The following is a 24,327-nucleotide window of genomic DNA, read 5'->3' as shown; positions in this document are numbered from 1 at the left end:
ATAACCTTTGATAAAATTTGCTCAATTTTTATCTCATAAATCCACAAGTTCCAACACAAGTCACTGCCATTATCAACCATCTTCAAATTGAACAGCACAGAGTTTTTATGAGGTCTCATTAAAATTTCAGTGCTTTTTTAGGAGGCAGCATGTTATAGTGAGAAAAGTGATAGATCTGAAGTCAAGGGAGACCTGGGTTTGAATCGTTGATACTTACTAGTGTAGCGAGGCTTAATGAGCCCAGTGAGGTTATCTCATGAAGCATGTACCCAGATCTCCCCTGGAAACTTCTAGGGGCTTCAAGGACAATATGGTTCGTTGCTTGGGCCTTTGGGAATGATAAACTTCTTGTCTGCTTCTGATCACATTTGAGCCAGGCCATACTATGACCAGGATCACATGGGAAATTCATCTTCCCCAAAGCCCAAAACACTGAGTCATACTGTCCTTGAAGCCCCCAGAAGTTTCCAGGGGAGCTCTGGACACAAGAACCCTGAGATGACCATTCAGCTTCATGACATGTATAGTATGAACTTGGTCATGAAAGACACTGAACCATTCTTAACCTCAGCTTTCTCATCTGCAAATGAGAATAATATAATAACTGTACTACTTCATGGGAGATCAAATGAAATAAAGTATGTAAAGTGCTTTATAAACATTAAAGTGCATTATCAATATTAGTTATGATTATTGTTAAATGCATATATTACGACAAAATAAAGAAGAGATGTGCTTCAATTTAGCTATTTAATGTTAGGTAAGTAACTAAAGCTTTCTAGGCTTCATTTATTAGGTGAGGGAAGGGGACTAGATGATCTCTATAATGCTTCCCAATGCTAATATTCCTGCTGAATTACAGAATGTCAGAGCTGGAAGCAACTTTAAAGTCCAATTTACCTTACTGTTGTTTCCCACTGCCCTCCTCTGTTCCTCCCAACACAGAGGATGAGGAAACTGAGACCCAGAGAGGGGAAGTGATTTGCCTAGTCATGCAGTTAGCTACAGGAGGAGCTAATATTGGAAAATGAACTTCCTGATTCCCAATATAATATTCATTCCACTATACCTCTCTTACTAATATGAAATCAGATAACTTGTAATTAATGTCTTCATTTGTACAAAGTAAAAGGTTCTACTTTAATAATTAGATGATATTCCTACATTAATTATATCTAGACAAATATCATCTGTTTTATTCATAAGGTTCTATTTTAATAATTAGTTGATATTTCTATGTGAATTATATCTAGACCAATATCATCTGTGTTTTATTCATAATTTTGAAAAGAATACTTAAAGATACAAGCTCAAATTCTGGCAGGACTAAAGCATTTCATATTTTTCAAGGCATACTAATATTTATTACAATTCATTGAAGAAACCAAAATCATTATAAAAAGATTTTATTCCCTGGCATGCTTCTGAATTACTTAGAGCTAATTAGCTTTGTGCTAAATTCATATCCTAAGCAATCATGATACAAGGCTGTATAAGAGTATGGGATTATGAAAAAGATTAGAAATGCCCAGACTATGGGACTTTTAGCCATCAGGCACTTTCTGATCACCTCAATCTTCTAAACTCGTAGTCAGGACTTCAGTCCAGTAGTTATGTAATCCTGGGATCTGGTCAACAGCTAAGAACTGGTTTTGCTTTGTTTTGTTTTGGGGGGAAGAAATAACGAAAACATTACATTTTTGGTATACGTGTCCTATATCCTGCCTTGCCTCTCTCCCCCTTCCCACACCTTCCCCTCCCTGGATAAAAGATACCCGGAGTAAAATGTGAGCTCCTTGAAGACAGGAATTGTGCTCTTCATTTTTGTATTCCCAAGTTGCTGACCCAGTGCCTTTCACATTGTGGTGCTTAATACATATTTGTTGAAATGAATTGGAGCCAGAGGTCCATCCAAGGATCTCATTCCAGGATAAGTGGCCAAGGGCTCCGTGGCTTATGGGAGTTTCCATACTAGGAATTCCCTATACTGATGAAATAAATCTTCCCCCCACCAATGATACAAATTTGTATTTCCAAACCAAATGAATATTTAGGTTTACACTAAACCCAGGGAAGCTCAGCTCTAAATATTATTTTTTTGTAAGTAGTTACAAGCAAGTATAAACACATAAACTGTTCCTGTAATCAATTAATTTATGTGGCTTTACATCTAGACAAATGCATGTAAGGTGAAAATTTTTTATATAACCATCTTTTACCATTGATTTTACTATGATTCCAGATTATGATTCTATAGGGAAACTATGACCTCTAGAAGTAAAATAAAGTCAAATTTTAAAAAGCTTAAAAATTAATTTTAAGATTCTGCTTCAGGTAATGTATAGTTTATATTTATTTAATTCTTTCATGTAAGACTTATAAGAATATTTAGCGAAATAGACAATAATTGGCTTGATCTTTATCCATGATATACCTTGCTTAACATGATTCACTGGCTTGGGGAAAAACACAATGTTGAGCAAAAGAATGTTATGGGTGTCCATAAGAACACCTGTGTAAACTCCACAGTTGCAATGGTCAAATAATATTCCAGCACAACACTGAGACTTTACAGAGCTTGATTACGCTATGTTAACAATGTTTTCGAAAAGCAGTATTGGAGGCTTCTCTTTGAAATATGTTACATTCTGTTAAAGCACACAAATATTTGAATATATCATTTCTCTAGAAGGCCTCGATGATTCTATGAAACATGGATGTTTGAGAAACCATGTTAGAACCATGCCACTGCTCTAGGTATTGATTGGAATTGGCAAGGCAGAAAAGCCACATGCAGATTTTGGGGGGACAGAATGCATTAATTCATAAATATCATGGTATGCTCGTTTATCAAATATCACTGTAAAGTGCTACTATCTTTCAAAAAAGTACAGCCCAAATTCTGTCCTAAAAACTGCTGCATATCTTCATCCAAATTTCAGTACCCAATGATTACAGACAAATAGGGTGTTTCTGAAGTGTATTCCACAGCTATAGATTCCAAGCTTTCAAGAACTTTTGTTTTGGTTCTGAAAAAATGGCTTGATGTATTCAGATGTTACCTCAAATCACTGTTCTAATTCACCAAAGGGACATAAAACTAAAAAGAATATACTCAGACAGAAGGACCTGAGTTCAAATCCAGCCTCAGACACTTGACACTTAATAGCTGTGTGACCCTGGGCAAGTCACTTAGCCCCAATGGCCTAAGCAAAAAAAAAAACAACAAAAAGAACATACTTAGAGCAAGACTGATTGGGAATGGTATTTGCTGCCATATAAGCAAGCTATTCCATACATTACATTCAATATTAACAGCCAATAACAAAAATCAATCTTTAATACCAATGAACGTAGTTATGAACATATATCTTACCTCTAATTTTTGGTTTATGTTGCTCAATTCAAATGGAATTTCATCTTTGTTAAGAGTCCCACATTGTTTCATTTGGTGCAATCTCAGCTTTTCAAAGCTATTTGTCAGTTTAGAAAACTATCAACAAAAGGAAATATTAATGTTTAAAGTCTATTTGCTATTCCTACCATAACTTGGCTTCATTTCTTTTTTCAAATGCACTACTTTAACAATTTGTCATAATTGGCAAATCCTGCAAAGCATAAGCATTTCAATATATAACTATGGAGCTAGTTATTGAAATTAAGTTACTAAAGCTGAACACAATTGAGCTTTGATGTAAATCTGAAACTTCTTTAATTTCCAACATTGATCACTTGACAAATGTTCCTTCAAATTTCCCTTAACTACATTTTAGGAACCCTACAATATTTAAAATAATATTTAAAAAAAATTTTGTTTACTGCCATCTTGTGTTAACAATTTTTATTTCAATAACTAGATCTATGGAATAACTAGTTCATAATGTATTGAAAAAAACCTTAACTTTTAATTTATTCTGAAAAAAATGGTGAAAATTTCTAGGTCATTTCAGTTTCAATGATGTTGATGTGTAAATACATATAATTATATAAAAATAATAATAAGCAAGACTGTTTCAATACTTTAGTTTCAATTCAATTAAATAAAACAAAGAAGGAATAAGAATCATGTAATACTATGTGCCTGAGCAGGCCCTTAAAAATTTTCATTCAGTATTGATGCTAAGTAAGTTGATTCTAGATGTGGCAGGATGATATATGTATGCATACTCAAAGGTAGAAGAATACAAGAGAAAGTCTTCAAACAGCAAGTAATCCAGTAATCCATATCTGGCTATCACAAGAGAGCACGTGCATAAGGGTCAGCCACATTATACTATGGACTCAAATCAAGCTTGAGGTCTACTAAAACTTTTGTATCTTTTTGAGATCAACTGCTGTCTATGTATGCCTTCCTTAATCTTGTATTTGGAAAGTTAATTTCTTGAACCAAATGTAAGATTCAAGAATTTCCCCAAGAAATGAAGTCAATTTATTGGCTTATAATTTATACAGTTCTGTCTTTGTCTGTCTCTCTCTTGCTCTCTCTTTCCGTCGCCGTTTTTCCCCTTAGTCCCTGCCCCCCTTAAAAATGCGACAGCAATTCCCTTCTCTAGTCCTGTGAATACCATTCCTATTCTCCACAATCTTTCAAATATCACTAACAGACCTTCAGCAATCACATCATTCAATTCTTTTGGTACCTGCGGTTGAGGCTTATCTGGACAGGTTGAATTCATTAAGAGCTTCGGGGCTCTGGGTCCTCTGTGTCTCTTCTTAAGCAAAGGTCATTGGATTGCACAAAGAAAACGCAAATAAAATAAAAAAACGCATAGCCCTGTGGTTGCTGATTGGCATTGTCCCACACACCTGAAGCAATGGTTCTGTCTTCTTTGATCTCCTTGTCCCCTTGTCCAGTTACAAACAAACATATAACCACAAACCCTTTCTCCCATCCTCAGTATTCCTTGCCCACTTTAGCTAAATCTGATCTTCTGCACCCTGTTCCCACAGGATCATGCCATATTTATGGATACATCATATTGTGTTTCCTTGGTTCCCTTTTCCAGAGATAATCTTTAAAATTAAGTTGGTTGGCGAATTCTCAGTGTATCCATATCAATTTCTTCAGACAAATCCTGTGTGAGAGTATGCAGCTAGGTAGCACAGTAGATAAAGCACTTAGTCTGGGGTCAGGAAGACCTGAATTCAAATCCAGACTCAGAAACTTATTAGTTGTGTGACCTTGAACAAGTTCTTAACCTCTGTCTGCCTTAGTTTTCTCAACTGTATAATGGAGATGATAATAGCACCTACCTCCTGGGGTTGTGAGAATCAACTGAGATAAAATTTGTAAAGTTCTTAGCGCAGTTCCTGGCACATAGTAGGTGCTAAATAAATGCTTTTTCCTTTCCTCATCCCTTTACAATCAGTTAACTTCTGCACAGTTTTAGTTGATGAGATCCTATCCTTCCTCTGAACACTTTGAAATCTGCTTTCTTCAGATCAAAAGTGCATGCCAAAAGACATCTGGCCTTTCTTTGCTTGATCACAAATTCTAAGAGGAAAGTATCACACTTCTCCCCAAGGTTACCATTTTTTCTCTTGCAGAAATTAGTACCCTACTGGTGAGAATCAAATCCAGAAAGCCACCATTCTCCCAGTCATACAATCTCACAACTTCACTTTCATTCTTGACTATTTTTTCACACTCACCTCCCATACCCAATCAGTTGTTGAGGTCTGTTGTTTCTGCCTTCATAGCATCTCTCAGATCAGCCCGCTCCTCTCTTTTGACACTGCTGATCTTATGCAGGCCCTACCACCTCCTGCCTAGACCACTGCAATCGCCTTTGGTTGGTCTCCCTGCCTTCGGTCTCTCTTCCTCTAATCCATCCTCCACTCAGCTCTGACTGTGTCACTTCCCTGATCAATGACCTCTAGTGGCTTCCTATGACCTGTAGGATCAAATATCAAACCCTCTCCTTGGCATTTAAAACCCTTAATTATTTAGTTCCTTCCTACTTTTCCAGTTTTCTTACACATATCCACACTCTACGTAGCCTTCTTGCCGTTTTGGGATCATGATACTCCATCTCCCGACTCTGTGGCTTTTCAATGTCTATTCTCCATGCTTGGAAGGCTCTGCTTCTCTCAATTCTGCCCCCTAGCTTCCCTCAACCCTCATCTCAGATCCTACCTTCTATAGGAGGCCTTTTCTAGTCTCTTTGTCCTCTCCAACTTCTCACCACCCCTGCCCCACTGCTAGTATCTCTCTTCTGAGATTACCTTTAATTTACACTGTATGTATCTGATATGTCCTTCTATTTTTTTTAACATAAAATGGTGGTCTCCTCCATTAGAATGTTAGTTCCTTAATGGCAGGGAATGTGTTATTACTTCTTTTTTATCCGTAGTCCTTTACTTAGCATAGTGTTTGCACATAGTAAGTAGTCAGTAAGTCAAATAAACATTTATTAAATGCCTGGCACTGTACTAAGCACTGAGGTTATAAAAAAGAGGCAGAAGAGAATTACTGCCATAAAGGAACTCACAATCTAAGTGGTGGAGAGTGATAAACAAAGCAATACATACAAGTTAACTATATACAGGATAAATAGGAAATAATTAAACAAGGGAAGATACTAGGATCAAGAGGGGTTGGAAAAAGTTTCCTAGAAGATGGGACTTTAGTTGGGACTGAAAACAAGCTGGGGAGGCCAGTAGGTAGAATTGAGGAAGGAGAATATTCCAGGCACAGAGAACAGTGAGAGAAAATGTCCAGAACCAAGAGCTGGAGTGTCTTGCTTGTGGAACAACCATTATCATTGGATCAAAAAATACATGGTGGAGAATAAGGTGTAAAAAGACTGTAAAGGTAGGCAGGGGTTAGGTTATGAAGGGCTTTGAGTGACAGACAGATGATTTTATATTTCATTTTGGAAGTGATAGGGAGCCACAGAGAATTTATTGAGTAGGAGAGTGACATAGAAAATAACTTTGGTGACTGAACAGAGAATGAATTGGAGTGGGGAAAGACTTTATGCAGGCAGACCCACTAGCAGGCTATTTGCAGTAATGCAGGCATAAGATGATGAAGCCCTGCACCAGAGTGGTGACAAGGTCAGAGGAGAGAAAGGGGACACATTTGAAAGATGCTGCAAAGGTGAATTCGACAAGCCTTGGAAATAGATTGGATATGGGGGATAAAAGATAATGAGGATCTGAGGACACCTAGGTTGAAAGCCTGAGGTACTGAGATAATGGTGTTACCCTCTACAGGCTGGGTAGAACTTGGGGAAGGTTTAAAGGGAAAGGTAATAAGTTCAATTTTAGACATGTTGAGTTTAAGATGTCTACTGCACATCCAGTTTGAGACATATGAAAAGCAGTTGGAGGTGTGAGACAGAAGGTCAACAGAGAGGTACAGGCAGGATAGGTAGATTTGAGAATCATCAGCATAAAGATGGCAACTAAATGGGTGCTGATGAGATTACCAAGTGAAGTAGTATAGAGGGAGAAGAGAAGAAGGCCCAGGACAGAACCCTATGAGATACTGATGGCTCAAGGACATGATCGAGACAAAGATCCAGCAAAGGAGACTGAGATAGAGTGGTCCAATAGACAGAAGGAGAACCAGGGGAGAGTGATGTCCTGAAAACCTAAAGAAAAGATAGTATCAAGGAAGAGAGGGTGATCAACAGTGTCAAAAGCTACAGAGAGATTGAGGAAAGGGAGTATAAAAAAAAGTCTTTGGATTTGGCAATAAAGAAATTACTGGTAACTTTGGTTAGAAAAGTTTTGATGGAATAATGAGGTTGGAAGCACTTCATAAATGCTTATTGACTGAGTGACAACCTTTTGAAGAATGAAATTATCATTATGTCAAGAATAATTAGTAATTCTGTTTTTGGAAGACAAAGAGAACTTCAGAAGATGTCTAAGTCCTCTGTCACTACTATATCATGACTCTTTGCCAAGCTTGCCTAATTTATTTCTTCTTCCTGTTTAGGGTGTTTGTGGTAGTCTTTGATGACAAAATTACCTATGTTTCTCTCTCTGTTCATTTTCACCCAAATGCTCACCACCATTTCTCCCATTCTTATTCCTAGATTTCTTCTACATATAGAGATGTCTCCTTAACATACAATGTTACCCCACTCAAGTTTGGATATGTTGAGTTTGAAGTTCCAGTGAGATAACAAGGTAGGCATGTCTAACAAGCAATTTAAATTACATTTTGGAGCTCAGGAAAGATGTGTGGGATGAAAATATAGATTCAGGAGCCACCTGCATAGAGATAAGAACCCCTTGGCAATTGAAATTCCAAAAGAGAATGTAGAGAGAAGGTTGAGGATAGAAGTGTGGATAATGCTCACATTTAGAGGGTTAGAAGGTGGAGAAGAAGCATTGAAAGACACCAAGAAATAGTCACTGGAAAGGTAAGAGGAAAACCAAAAGAGAGTAATATCAAAGAATCCAAGGAAGGAGAGAATATCGAGAAGGAGAGAGTGATCAATAGTATCAAATGCTTTAGAAAAGTCAAGCAGAATGAGGACTGAGAAGTGGCCAATGGATTTGGCAATTAGGAAATCATTGGTGACCTTGGCAATAGGAGAGCAGTTTAAGTAGTTTCTAAGAATGAATCAATCAATACACATTTATTAAGTTCCTCTTATGTTCTAGATATTAGGGATACAATGACAATAGAGTTCCTGCTTTCAAAGACCACGTGGGAGAAAAAAATATGTATGATACAATTTGTGTGTGTATGTGTGCACACACAAAATTGATATAAAGTGATTTGGGGGGGAGGCACTAGCAACCACTCTTCAGGAAAGGGTTCCCATAGAAGTCGAGGCTTGAAGGAAACCATGGATTCTATGAATCAGATGTCAGCAGAGAGGCCTTTACACATGGGAAACAACTTGCACGAAAAAAGGAAAATGGAGTGCCATACATGGGGAATACAAAGGTCAGTGTGACTGGAACATACTGTGTATTTAAAAAATGTACAAAAAGGCAAGAAAGATGATAGTAATAATGATGATGTTGAAGATGATGATGATGAAGATGATGATTATGATGATGATAGCTAACACTTAACTAGTACTTTAAGGTCTACAGATGCTTTCATTTTATCCTCACAACAACCCTATGAGAAAGATGAGATTATTTCCTTATTTTTCAGTTAAGGAAATTGAGACTGAGAAGGTTAAATTACTTGCCCATGGTGACTTGTTTAGTTAATAAGTGCATGGGGCAGGACTCAAACTCGTGTTTTCCTGGCTCCAAATCCAGCGCTTTATCTACTATGTCACCAGCTAGTATATTGGGGCCAGGTTTTGAAGGACTTTAAATGCCAAACAGAAGAGCTTATATTTGGTTCCTGTAGTCAATAGAGAGTTAAGAAAATCACTTTGGTAGCTGTATGGGTGATGGATTGGAGTGAGAAGAGACTTAAGGTAGGCAGACCAATTAGAAGGCTATTGTAATGATCAGGGCAAGAAGTGATGAGAGGCCAAACTAACTAAGGAGGTGGCTGTGTGAGTATAGCAAATGGATATATGAGAGATGTTGTAGGGACAGAAACAAGATTTGGCAAGCATTTGGATATATGGGGTGATTGAGAGTGAAGAGGGGAGGATACCACAGAGGTTGTGAATTTGAGTAACTTAGAAGGATGGTGGCAACTTCAATAGTAATAAAGAATTTCAGAATAGGTATGAGTTTGTGGGGAAAGATAATCAATTTGGTTTGAAATGTCTGAGAGGTAGTGGGTAATGTGCACTGGGAGCTCAGGAAAGTCCAGAGCTAGATACCATAGACCTGGGAATTATCAGGATAAAGATGATTATTGAATCTATGGAAATAGATGAAATCAGCAACCGAGATAGTAGAGAAAAAAGAAGTGGTCCAGGATAGAGGAACACCCGTAGTTAATGGGCAGAGCATAGATGAAAATACAGCAAAGGAGACTAAGAAAGATTGATCAAACAGGTAGAAGCAGAAGAGAGAGCACTGTCACAAAAAATCCACAGAGGTTTAGAAAGCAGATTGTAACATGAGGAGGTGGAGGTACAAAAGAGACCCTATTCTTTCTGGAAGACTATGTCCTCTTTCGAAGTTCAAAGAAAACTTCGTATAAAACTAATTAATCTCAATATGATTTATTGAGTTCTCTGGAGCAAATTCAACCCATCACACACACACCCATGCACACACATACCCACACACAAAACACCCTACTCTGAAGCCTCTTTATGGTGAGGAGGTAATCCTGAGCTCTTAAAGATTATGCCAGCAAAGCACTGACTCTGGAGCTGGTTGAAGAAATGCTTTAAGTATGGTACCAGCAGAAGACTGTGTCGGCTATTTGAGGAGTATCATCTAAATAGAAAGAAGCTCAGTACCATCAGGGTAATCATTAGGTGATGAATTTTCTAGCTATGACAACCCCTGAAACAAAGAAAACTCAGTCCTCTGGGGTCCCTTTCTTCAACAGCAGTGTCCAATGGGTGGAAAAGGTGACAGAGTTGAGAACTATACAATCTTTAGATCTTCTGTAAAAATTAGTTGTTAGTATTCTGAAAGTGAAATCCTTGTCCAATGATTAATGAGCTGGCATATTACTGAGAGAAATGAACAATATCAACATAGGTATTTACTAGAGACAAAACCAGAAAACATGAAGAAATTGTAGCTAAATGGAATGGTGACTCACAGGTTCTCCTTTGAAAAGTAACTGGAAAAAATAGTGGAGTTGGGTTCATACCATATTTAAAGACAACAGGAAACATCATCTCCTGGGATACTAGCCTTGTGCTAGTCATGGTGAGCAAAACAAGCACCATGAAGACTACCATATGCCAACATCTACTGCAAAAGTGTCTTGAGTGGTCTTTTTTTATTGTCACCTCATGGTTCAAGTTGCTACTGATGTATGAATTTCTACCTAAAGAAGTGAGGCTAAGTGATGGTTCAAACCAATATTGTTATTGTTATTTTTGTTATTATTATTTGTTTCCTATTATAACTGAAAGTTAGACATCCATTTTTAGAGACTCCTTTTGTATTAAGTATGGCTTATTTATAATTTTTTTGCTTTCATGTTAAGAATAGTTTTCTTTGAAGCACAGCTGACTATATCCTCACAAATTTGCTTGTCAAAAGTGCAATAGTTTTTTTTTGGTCTTTCTTCCAATTTTGGTAGCAGGCTTTGGTACCCTCCCACCCTCACTCTAAGGTAACAGCAGCTTCTACCAAGGTTGTTCTCAGAATACTTATTAGTACCAAAGCTAAGCACACTCAATCCATGTTGAGATAACCATCACTTCCCACTGTCACTGACTGTATATCATCTTTAGGTTAACTGCAGGAACCAGCCATCCTAGGTTTTCCTCCAAACAGCCTGCATCTCAGACTGCTGAGTGTCCTGAATTTATGTTAAGGCTGAGTTTTTCCACAGATCAATCATGAATGTGGAAAAGACTGTCCCAAGGAAGGTGCTCCCTGACCAATAAACACTCATAAATCTTCAAGAAAACTTGCGCATCAAAGGCGTTACTGATAAGGACTGACATCAGAAGTGGATTTTTTTCTCTACGTAATCAAGAGCAATCCAGCCACAAATTGCTTTGCTGCTAAAGAATTATCTTTCTATCCTCACATAGATACTGGTGCTTGTATTGGCAGGGGAACAGAAACTCTACAGGCCCAGAGGAATATACCCTGGAATTTGGAAGCACCTGCCAAGAAGGCCTTGGCAGCTCTCATGCTCTCTGAATTCCCTGTTCATCACATGCTTCAAAAAATCCCATCAAAATATATGTGAGTTACATCTTGGGATTTGCTTTCACCTTTTGGTGGTGCAGGGGTAATGTTTACCATATTACCATTCATTTAGTATTGGTTACTCAATGTTGGAGAATGGAGAGAAAAGCTTGATCATTACTGTTATAATGGGGTTTCTAATCCCTGGAACTTTCTCCACAAAAGTGGTACAAGGAAACAAAGAAGGAGAAAAATTCTTAAAGAAATTTGAAAAGTGTATTTCAAGCAAGTCAACATATATACTGCTACTTGATGACCTCAATGTAAAGGTAGACATAGAGGAGGTCAGTGAAAAATATGTTAAGGTTTGGGATTAATACAATTAAGAAGTCCAAGACTTAAACTTCCTCAGAAGCCTTACTGAGAGTTGATAATGAACTTCAAAAGTAGTGCTTAAGGACATCAGAATTATAAAATATGAGAGTTGGAAGGGACCTCAGTGACCATATGTTCCAACGTATTCACAAAGAAATCCCCACTACAATATATCCAACAAACAACGGTCAAGTCTCCAACATGATGATTATTGAACAACATCACAGAAAATGAAATTGGCAATATCCTAACAGACAGGACCAGTTACCATTGTGGAAGCCATCTATTAATTAGCTAGTTGTGTACAGTCATGTCACTATTAAGAATAGAGGTTTTCAAAGTGTGTAACCCTGCTAGTCTTTGTGGTCAAAATTCTGGGACTGAGGGATCCATGAAGTCAAAATTACTTTCTTACTGCTATGGCATTATAAGAATCCATAAAAACAAAATCTCTTTGGGGTCCTCAATAATTTTAAGCATATTAAGGACCAAAAAGTCTGAGAACCTGATTTAGAATGAGTCAAAATCAATATCAAATTAGAAGAAATTATACAGCTGAGAAGAATATATTTCATGCAATTGCAAAAGATTTAAGCAGCTTTATACAAACAAGTTACTGATACTAGAAAATGAGAAATGGATAATGGAAAATACATTGATTTTGATTATAACCATTTTTTAAAGAAATTGAAGTGATGTAAAAAATACCTGCTTCATGAGAGGCCAAAAGAACCCAAGAAACAAACTGCTTCAAGCAGTTCTCCTGCCAAGTCGAGACAAGGCATAAAGACAACCATAGTTTAGAGCAAAATCATTGGCAAAAATGTTAGGGAAGAAGATGGTAAATGATTATAGTCAGTGGAACATCATGAAATAGCAGTGGCAAAGGGAAAGAGTGCCCAGAAAGACTGGGTAAGACCAACAGTGTGCTGGAGCCAGCTACAATTGGCTTAAAAGAGCTGATTATTAAATTTTCAGTGTAAGCATTTACACCTTGGAAATCTGCAAATGCTACAAACAGGACTTGATTTATTGTTTTGCTGATTGTCTAGACCAGAGGTTAGCAAACAAGGGTCCAGTTTTATATAGAGCTGGAGCTAAAAATGTAAAAGTATGTCATGTGTACATTTTTTATGGAGAGCTACTGTTATACATTTACCAGCACACCACTGGGTAAGATTAAGTCCTATAGTCCTAAGAGCACTTAGTGAACCAGAAAAAACAACAATTGGACAAAAAAAGTAGAACACATCTGCTGACATTTCTATAATGAGTAATCAATTAACAGACAATAAAAGACTACCATAAGACAAACAATGGGACAAGCACTAGATATACAAAGACAAAAATTAAATATTCGCTACCCTCAGGAAACTTATATTCTATCAGGGCCGACAACATGTACATCTATGTATATATATACATGACACTTGTACAAGACACTTTAAAAGCAGATTCAAGGTTACACAGTGGCAGTTGAAGGGACCAAGAAAAGCTTCCTGCCAAGAATGGCTTGACCTAAGTCTTAGAGATGAGGAGGGAGAGCATTCTTGGCGTGAGAGAGAGTGTTCAAGGGCATGGAAACAGGAGGAGAGTCTTGTATGAGGAACTGCAAATAGGCCAGTATGGCTGGACTCTGCAGAGTGAAGGGAGAGGAGGAGTGTGTAAGGAGCCTGGAGAGGTAGGAAAGAGCCATCTTATGAAGAGTTTTAAATGACTGAGGAATCTGTATTTGATCCTAGAGGTAAGATGGAACCAGTAGAGTTAATTGAGTAGGGAGGCGACATGGTCAGATCTGCATTTGAGGAAAATCACTCTGGCACCTGAGGGTGGATTAGAGTGGGAAAGAGTCTTGAGGCAGGAAGAACAATTAGGAGGCAATTGCAATAGTTCAAGCCTGAAGTACTTAGGGTCTGAATTAGGGGGATGGCTATGTGAATAAAGAGAACGGACTATAAACTAGAGATGTTGTAGAGGAGGAAACAACAAGATTTAGCAATTGATTGTATTTGTGGGACGAGAATGAGGAGTCACTAAGGTTGCCAAGCTAGATAACTAGAAGAGTGATGGTACTGTTAGCAGTAAAGGGGAAGTTCAGAAAAGGGATAGGTTGGGGAGAAAAAATAACAAGTTCTGCTTCTGACAGATGGAGTCTAAGATGCCAACAGCCCACACTGGTAATGTGGGACTAGAAGTTAAGAAAAAGATTGGACCTAGACTAGATCTAGGAGTTACCTGCATAGATACCATCATTGAATGCTGATGAGGCCACTAAATGAAAGAGTCAGTGAGTCAGTTGATAAACATTAAATGCCAGCTATGTACCAGGCACTGTATTATGTGTTGGGCATTCAAAGAAAGGCAAAAGACAGTCCCTGCTGTCAAGAAGACATAAATTTAATGAGGGAGGCAACATGCAAACAACTATACATAAATAAGCTATATGCAGGATGAATTGGAAATATTCACTATAGAGAAGGTACTAGAATTAAGGAAGTTGAGAAAGGCTTCCTGTTCAAGGTAAAATTTTGGATAGGACTTAAAGGAAGCTGGGAGGCAGGGATGAGGAGGGACAACATTCCAGACATAGAGGACAGTTAGAGAAAATCCCAGTTAGGAGATGGAGTGTCCTGTGTAAGGAACTGCAAAGAGGGCAGTGTCACTGTTTTGAAGAGCACGTAAAGAAATGTAAAGTGTAAGAAGACTAGAAAGGTAAGGAGGGTGGGCAGGTTATGAAGGGCTTTAAATGAGAAACAGAGCGTATTTTATTTGATCCTAGAGATGAAAGGGATCCCCTGGAGTTATTGAGTGTGTGTGTGTGTGTGTGTGTGTGTTTTTCAGGGAGAGATGATATGGTAAGACCCATGCTTAAAGAAGATCACCTTGATAGCAGGATCAAGGATGGTGTCTTCTTGGAGTCAGATTTCTCAACTTTCCATCATTTTTGTCCTCCTTTTTACCAGGGAATATAACTAGCTTCCCTAAGAGCACCAGGTGGTTGAGATGTTTCATCATTGCCCATCCCTGTTTTCCAATGATATTTTGTAGACTGAAATACTGCCCAATATTTTAATTATTTGGAATGTGGTAGCTCTTCACTGGCCCACTACCTTATGTTTTCCTGGATACCAAGATTTCATGTAACAATATGTTCCCTAGTTGGAGCTCCTGACAGCAAACTCAAGCATAATGCCATTGGGCTAGTTAGAACCTATTTCTCTCTGAGCTCTTGTGAACTGAGGCCATAGCTAGGTAGCAGGCCTCTCTCACTCAAACAATGTACTTGTCCGTCTCTGAGACTTTCAAACAAAGATTAATAAGCAGTCATTAGGCAATCACTGTGATATATTATGCATGTATTAAAATAGCCACTGAGCTTTCTATTCAGGTTTTGAGGCACCAAGCACATAAAATAGTGTGCAAAACTGATCTACTTTTACATTTCTTGATTCTTGCCAAGTATAGTATTTTCTTAAGTAGCTTACTTTCAAAATTGGGACCTTCATCAGAATGAATTCTAGCAGGGATACATGTAGAAATACTTCTCCCACAGTACTAACCCTAATGTGGAAGTATTATCGTTCCTGCTTAGGTAGGCCTGTTCATAATGGCTGAAGTGACCCAACATTACTACAATGCTGTTTATGTTCTTCTTATTCCCTTCCACAGATAAAAAAATCTATGCAGATCAATTTCAAAGTCTTCAGGTTCTCCAAGGAAGCAGCTTAAGTTGGTAGTGCTTTACTTTGTACACACAGAACATAGGTCTCACATTTCTCATATGTATCTGCTGCAATTTTGGACCAATATTTTGCAACAGCTCAAGAGTTTTGTGTTGGCCCAAGTGTCTAGAACCATCATAGAGGATTTTAATAGGCATGAATCAGTGGGCCTTGGATGTATCAACTGCCTTCTCATTCCCCTTATAGGGATCAATTGTAATTCAATATACTAATACAGTAATAGTTTCAACTTCTTCCAGTCCTTCAATAGTATAGCACCCTAGAGAAGCTAAACTTGGCTTTCTGAGAGCCATGCTCTTTTTTCTTTAGATCACTTCTTGTAAACCTTCATTCTGCAGCAACACGCACTACCAATCACCAAAGAACAATCAGGGAAGGTATATTCAGTCCATTTACATCTATTATGCCACCCTGTCTAGAGAAAGTCCCAGCTTCTCAGTTTCACTCTTTGTGCATGAGTGATTCTGATCCCTCCATGTCACATAGATCATCATCACTCTTTCTATGAGCATCATTAAGGTTTCTGATGCATAGGGACTATGACATAGCACAATTGCATCTAAAACGTTGGTCTTCTCTGGCAAGCAAAGTAACCTTGAACTCAGTTGGCCGGTGATGCTAATCATCTTTGGCCGGCAGCATGTAACAGCACTCATCAAACTATGTCAATAAATTATTGTCCATTCCCATTTGTAATCAAGTTCTGTAAATATAGTCCTGACTGCCCACTTCAAAGTCACGAATACCAATAGATGGACTGGATCAGGGGTAGGGAACCTGCAGTCTTGAGGCCACACGTGGCCTTCTAGGTCCTCAAATCCCGGATTTGTTCTGTGAAGTTTGGATTCAGTCAAAGGGTCTCACTTGAGGACCTAAAGGGCCACATGTTCCCCACCCCTAGACTGGATAATGAGTTTCCCTATCAGGGAGGTCTGTAGTGGTAAGTTTCTGTTGGCTATTTGATATCAAACTGCTTTTAAGTTCTCTAGGCTGATACACCCATGCAAACAAAAGATTTATTTACATCTACAAAAGCCAATGTGGATGAATATGTGAGACAAGGAAAGGAAACAGTAAAGGCCAGATCAGATCCTGTTCCAATGATGTCCAAATGGTGCCATGAGATTCAAGCCGGATGAACCCTTTTATTGTCCTTCCTTTTTTGGTTCTTCTCAACCATGTACACATGGATGAGATTGTTGAGACACTTTGCAATGATGGTATAGTTTTTGATAAATTTCCAGGAACAGCACTGGATCCTAGAATCATCCTTAGCTTTCAAAAATTCTTCAGATGTCGGCAAGTGATGTGCAATTACATCTTTTCAGGGATAGTATTTTCCTCCCTGCTAAGATACAATGTGAGGCTCTAAAGAAACTATACTTATCAACTGACAGTTTTAGACCAGTGGTTTTTTAAACTGATCTAATACCTGCAATAATCTTTCCTCATGCTTTTCTCAATGTTATGTCCAATACACTACAAACAGTTCATGTCATACATCACTTTTTATATGAACTATTGAAAAGTGACAGAGGGAAGGGTCCTAGAAATTATTTGGGTCAAATGTCCAAAGTGGTAGAATCTCACTGGACAAAGGAAGGCCATTTCTTCCTTATAGTCTTGCCAATGAGATCTTTGTATTCACTGCAGAGGTCCAATCCTGAAAATCACTAGCAACCCTGAGAAAAGTCTGTCAAGGCATTTTTAACTCCTGATAAGGTATAGTGTTCTACCTTAGAAAGCTTGATAGTTCACAAATATCTTTAATAATGAAACATACTTCCTCCTTCATGGAAGAGAAATGGGGGCCTACTAGGACAGAATATTGTCTACACTGTTGGACATAGGTTTAGTATCAAAGACTCAACGCTTCATTGTTTTTTCTTTGTCATAAGGGAGAGTTTACTTTGGATGTAAATTATCACAATATGTGAGGCTTTTCAAAAGTATGAGTTATGAAAGCAAAAAAAAAAAGCCAGTTTGCTTAAGCAAAGATTGAAACAGGCACTGTGAGAAAAGAAAGAAAAATTTACATTTAGGTTTTTGTATTTTTAAAATGTTGATCCATATTATATACATTTTGCTTACAATTAGTTATTGTAGTGAGTAGTTAAATTTTTGTACTCTGAATTTTAATTGATTTCTATGTTTAGAGAACTAAATAAGTTTAACTGGATCATAGCAGCTACCTAAATTCCAAGCATAGTGATTAGAAGGAATTAACCAACTGTTTAAGAACTAGTTTGCAAACTCAAACTTGTTAGGGGGCAGTAAAGATCATAAGTACTATCTTGCCCTGTTTGTAATTCATTCCCTAGTAAGGTGCTTAGAATGAAGTATTAATTTAAGCTTCTAGAAGTGGGATAATATTCAAAGCATCACAGCAATTCTTTAGTGGCCCTAAGAGTCATTATACCTGCCATGGGATGTGTAGCTGACGACTTGGGACATGAAACAAAGAGCAATTACATGCTAAACTATGTGGTATTGACTATTAATACCATAGGACAGACCATTTTTGCTAATACTAAGGAGACTACTGATTTTAATGAAATTAAATGAATTTATAATAACAAGAAAGCACAACAGTTTTACTACATTAACCCAGAAGCAGTAAGTTTTCTTACTTGAGATTTAAGGTTTTGAAGTTGTCCTTCATAGTTCTGAGTCATTACATAGTTACATTTTTCCAGACTGTCCAATTTCTGTCGAAGTAACCCCACCTGTATCAAGATAATAATTTGAATATTCTGCTACGTTTTGTCTGATAGGATAGAAAATGTGTAAAAGATAAGTAATTGAAAAAAGAGAAGTGGAAGTCAGGTTTAACTCCTGTATCAACACAAGGCTAAATATTTGTACTACAGTTTTCAAAACAAATTGGTAATAATTATACTCTTAAAAACTAAACTTGGTTTATGCCTTACTATACCACTGTTTGATATTAGGATAGTGTCATGCTGATACATAATGAAAGTTCAGAATAATCCTATGCACATTTAAAATTAGTAATTAAAATTAACTCTAGATTTAAATTTCTAATTGGTCACTAAGGGAACTTCATCTGGTATCTGTATTCACAAAAAGTGCTCTAGTCCTCCCTCCCTTCCTCCCTCCCTCCCTCTTACTCTCCCTCCCTTTCTCCCTTTTTTTTTCATCTCTACAGTGCCTGGCACATAGTAAATATCATATAAATACTTATTCCCCTTTCCTTCTCCCTAATTAGAAAACTGACATCTTTTAAGTCTACCTAAGGATAGAACTACCATAATACCTTCACTCTACATGAGTTAAATAAATAAAAAATAAATACCCTAATCTCAACCCACTCTTTGCTTGAAAATAATGTAAATATTTAATGCATTTATGTTTAATAGTTGTTCGTTTGTCTAAATGTCTTTGATCTGTCTTTTTACATCAATAATGTTAGTCTGTGATTACAAGTTTCCAAAGGACATGAACTATGCTTCTTTAACTACTGTAAGCATAACACCGTTGCAGACAGCTATTTCAGAGAGTAAATGTTATTAATAATGATTATGATAACTCAGTGATGATGATGATAAGTCATTCAATTCATCAAACATTTGTCAACAGTCTACTATACTCAAAACATCATTTTAGATGGTAAGTGATACAAAGTTAAAAATGATTGTAACAGAATATTATTGTGCTATAAGTAGTGACAAGCAGGATGATTTCAGAAAAACCTGGACAAACTTGCATGAACTGATGCAAAGTGAAGTGAACAGAACCAGGAGAATGTTGTACACAGTACCAGCAACATTGTTTAACGAAGAACTGTGAATGACTTAGCTATTCTTGGCAATACAATGATCCAAGACAATCCCAAAGAACTAATGATGATGCATGCTATCTGCTTCCAGAGAAAGAACTGATATTGTTCAACTGAAGCATGCTATTTTTCACTTTTTTCCTTTTTTTGTTCTTTTGAGTCTTCATGTACAAAATGACTAATATAGAAATGTTTTATATAATTACACATATATATCTGATTGCTTGCTGTCTCATGGGGGGGAGGAGAGGGAGGGAAGGATAGAATTTGGAACTCAACTTTAAAAAATGTTTAAAAAAATTGTTTTTACATGCAATTGGGGGGAAATATATATTATGTATACATATATGCATATGTATATGTATATATGTATACATATGTATATGTGTATATATATATATATATTTTATACAGTCTGGGGGGGGAAGGGCAAAGCCAGGATAGTGGAGTAGCAGGAAGAAACCAAACAAGCACCTCCCCCATTCTCCTTCAGACAGATCTAGAAAATGCATCAAACTGAATCCTGATTGGAAAATTCAAGAAAAAGTCACCATGAATCATTCATCTGCCCCAAGTCTGCACATGGAGACAGAGGTCTTCCAACAATGGGGATGGTAGTCTGGCCAAGAAAGCACTACAGAGCATCCCAGCTCAGGACAAGTCTGGCCATCTTGGCAAGAAGAAGTTTCAGACCCAGACTAAAGCATTGCCTCTTTGTACAGTTGTTGGCAATTGGGTCATGTGTTAACCAGTTCTGGGTCATAGACCCAGGGCTGACTGAGAAGGGGACCTAGGTCTTCAGGTAGCAGGTGGTAGTCAAGGGTAAGGAGCAGTTGCGGTGCCCTGGGCAGCGTATTGGGAGAAGAGGAAGTCCAGAAATGCAGCAGGTGCGGCTTGTATGCATGGAGCCTGATCTGAAGCCACCAGGCGAATGACCAGGGAAGGAATCCCAGATCAAATGGAAGCCTGCGATTCTATCATCTGAACAAGCAGAACTTCTCAGTTGGCTGAGCCCAGCAGCAGACCCAACCAAAACCAAATCAGGAATTTGCAGGTCTCAGAATAGAAGGGAGAGACCAAACTTTGCCCTGGATCAGGCTACTCTGGAAACATGGAAAGTTTGCAGGTCCCCAGCCTGGCTCTGAGATCCTAGAATAACACAACATTCAGCACTCCAGAGAAAGCAAGAACAGAACCAGTCCATACCTTCTTTCCAAGAGCTGCTCAGAGGCAAGCCCTGATATCCAAAGTCTAAAATTAGACTAGAAGAATGAGCCAACAAACAAAAAAGAATCCCACAAAGAAACAAACCCGGAAAAAGAGAATGACTCCAACATTATCCATGAGCAACAATGCAAAGAAAAACATAGCGTGGGGCACAAATTCATAAGTTCACAGAATTCATAATTCACAGAATTTATGAAAGAAATGAAACAGGAGTTTTAAAAAGAGTTAATTTAAAAATAAATGAAAAAGAAATGAGAGCTATGGAAGTGAGAATTGGAAAGGGAATTAATAGTTTGGTACAAGATGTATAAAACCCTGCCCAAGCATCAAACTGTCTGAAAATTAGAATGGACCAAATAAAAGCCAATGACTCCATGAGACAATAAGGAATATTAAATCAAAGTCAAAAGGCTGGAAATACAGAAGAAAATGTATTCTCAGCAAAAGCAACTGGCCTGGAAAACAGATCAATGAGGAAAAAAAATTAACTGGACTAACTGAAGGCCATGACCAAAATTAGACCAAAATTCAAGGAGTCATAAAGGAAAACTGCCCTAGTCTCTTGGAATCAGAGAGTAAAGTAGAAATAGTCAGAATTTAGTGGTCATCTCCTAAAAGAACCCCTAAATGGAAACCTCTAGGAACATTCCAGCCAAAATCCAGAGCTTCCAGGTCAAAGAAAAAGTACGCGCAAGAGCCAAGAAGAAAGAATTTAAATACCAAGGTTCTAACAGTCTGGACACACTCAATTTAGCAGTCCCAATATTAAGGTGCTAAAGGTTGGAATACAGTATTCTCGAAGACAAAGGATATGGGCTTATAGCCAAAAATAACCTAACTCAGCAAAACTGAGTATCATCCTCCAGGGAGAAAAAAAAAATGGGTCTTTCAGGAAATAGAAGACTTCCAAGAACCCTTGATGAAGAGACCAAAGCTGGGTAGAAACTTTGAAGTTCAAATACAGGTATGTAGAGAAACATAGAAAGGTAAATACAAATGAACAATGATAAAGGACTGAACAAGGATAAATTGCATACATTCTATTATGGAGATATGATACATGTGATTCCTCTGAATCCTATCATCATCAGGAGTCACAGAAGGAGTCTAATTAGACAGAAGGCCTGGCAGTGGTTCTGTTATTTCTTGATGATCTTAAAAAGAAAATAGAAAGGGAGGAAAAGAGGAATATAGTGTTGGGGAGGCAGGGATGATGGGAAGACTAGGGAAATTTATCTCACATGACTGGAATGCACAAGTAGAAGTTTATACAAACAACGAGGAAGGGGTGGGAGAGTGATTGCCACTCGAGCCTCACTGTTGTCTAAACTGGTTCAAGGAGGGAAGAAGGTCCACACATGCTGGAATGCAGTTGGGGCCAAAAATATATGTCACTCAACAGGGAAATTGGAAGGAAAGGGAGGATTAGAGGAAGGGCAGAATCAGGGAGGGTCAGTCCTGAGCTAAAGAGACCATAAAGATGTACAAAAATACTTACCTCTCTTTTTGAGGTGACAATGAATGGGAGTGTGAGGAGGAGCCATAAATTGGGGAATGGCTGAGCAAATCATAACATGTACACTTGAAGGAATAAGCATTGTGCTCATAAGAGCTGACGGAGGGAATGGTTTCAGAGAAACCTGGTAAGATTTCTATGACCTGATGCTGAATGAAGTGAATGGAACCAGGAGAAAAATTTATATGAGGGCAGTATTGTGAAGATCAACAACTTTGAAAGACTTAGGAACTCAGCTTAATGACCAAGCATGATTCCAGAGGACTAATAATGAAACATGCTTTAAGACTCAGAGTGCAGAATATACCCATATGTAGAGGGAGACACATATATGTACACACACACATATATTTACACACACATATATGTATGCATGTGCATACGTCTATGGAGAAAGAGAGACACAAATAGAGAGACTGAAAGGAAGAGAGAGAAAGGAGAGATGGCCAATGCAGAAATTGGTTTTGTTTGACTATACATGTTTGTAACAGGGTTTCTGTTTTTCTGTTTCTTTTTTTTCTTCTGATCTCAATTGGGGGGGGTGATGGCAGAGGTGGAAAAGACAGATTTTTGGTAATTGAAAAAAATTAAACTTTAATTAAAAATAAAAATAATGGTCCCTATGATTAACAAAAATTTGTTATTATATAATAAACATTATTTACCAAAATCATAAATTATTGATTTACTAACAGTTTATGACTATGTATAAACAATATATATGAAGTACCTCTTGACCTTTTTGGTCCAAACAGTTTTGTGCATTTGCCAACTCTTGATCTCGAAGATCCAGCCTTGTCTCCAAAGCCCGCATCTTTCTTTCCCAATCCATTTTTTTGTTGCTTACCATGATGTCAATTTGTTCCATTAATTCCTGAAGCTCAGCCTCACATGTGGAAGATCTAAAAATTAGAGAAAACTTTGAAAAAATGCTAAAAAACACTTAAATGTGAAGATGAGAAAAGTAGTTATCGTATTGCTCCAAATAGTTTCAATTCGTTCCAATCATTATTTTCTCAAAATATTCCACCACTAACTGAATAATAAATATGGAGAGCAATTTATTTCCAACTTAAAGCTCATTTCATAACTAATAGATTAAATATCATTAATGTGAAATTTTTAGATGAGCACAGGCCTTAGGTGGGTTATGAGCATAAATGCTAATTGTGACAAAGATAGAACTTACATTAATGAATGTGATCTTGTACATATTTTCATATTGAATAAAATTAAAATAATGGAATTTTAAAGTTAGAAAGGAAGAGACAGTGTGATATAGTAGAAAATATTTAGCTAGAACGGTGAATCCTGGAAATGTTTATTACTTACTACACCTGGGTGATCTGCAGTGGGCTAAACCTTGTCTAGGTTCTAGGCCCTAGTTTCTTTATCTGCATAATGAGGAAGGCTGGGTTAAATTATCACTATGGCTCGTTCTAGCTCTTATTACAATAATTAAAAACTAATGTAGCACTTTATAGATCAGGAAAAAGAAGTCGCGTAATCAGGGCTAAAACCCAGATAGATCTCTTGATTGCCAATCTAAGTGTCCTTCCCACGATAGCATACTGAAAAAGATTTTTTATCATTAGTCAAAACATGTTTGAAGTAAATCAGTGCTAGTCACCTTGATTGTGACATAGGGTAACATAGGATATTAGAACACAAAACACCAAAAATCTACAGAAGTACTTTGGGAGTAGCTCAACCTGAGAAAAGACCATGTCTATACTTCTGGACATCGTATCCTGATGCCAGACAAACAATTAGTTAAAAGGTTCTGTTTTCAAGCCATCCAAACCTAAATGAGAGAAGAGTAGAGATGCTGTACATTCTCTGTTTTCTGCCTAAATTTACAACTGGAGAAAACAATCCATCGATAACTTGGTTAATCCGTGAACTGTAGTTAAGATGTATGTACTTTTTGTTTGGGGAAAGGGAATAAAGGATAAGAA

At 37.5% G+C, this 24,327-nt stretch overlaps 1 protein-coding gene across 3 annotated transcripts in view; it reads right to left on the bottom strand.

Annotated features, from left to right (window-relative positions):
* DEUP1 (deuterosome assembly protein 1) overlaps nt 1–24,327 on the bottom strand; it is a 148,796-nt gene that overhangs the window by 88,514 nt on the left and 35,955 nt on the right. For all 3 annotated transcript variants that reach the window (XM_027849392.1, XM_027849393.1, XM_027849395.1), the window contains exons 3-5: nt 23,100–23,271; nt 18,458–18,553; nt 3,377–3,493 (exon numbers count right to left, since the gene is read on the bottom strand). In XM_027849392.1, coding sequence (XP_027705193.1) covers nt 3,377–3,493; nt 18,458–18,553; nt 23,100–23,271 — 385 coding nt within the window. The remainder of the gene's footprint in view (nt 1–3,376; nt 3,494–18,457; nt 18,554–23,099; nt 23,272–24,327) is intronic.

Source organism: Vombatus ursinus, unplaced genomic scaffold, assembly GCF_900497805.2.
Source record: "Vombatus ursinus unplaced genomic scaffold, bare-nosed wombat genome assembly UNPS02007344.1, whole genome shotgun sequence".
In the NCBI taxonomy this organism is placed as follows: domain Eukaryota; kingdom Metazoa; phylum Chordata; class Mammalia; order Diprotodontia; family Vombatidae; genus Vombatus; species Vombatus ursinus.
Note: the sequence above shows the minus strand (reverse complement) of the source record. Positions and strands in the feature narration are given on the sequence as shown.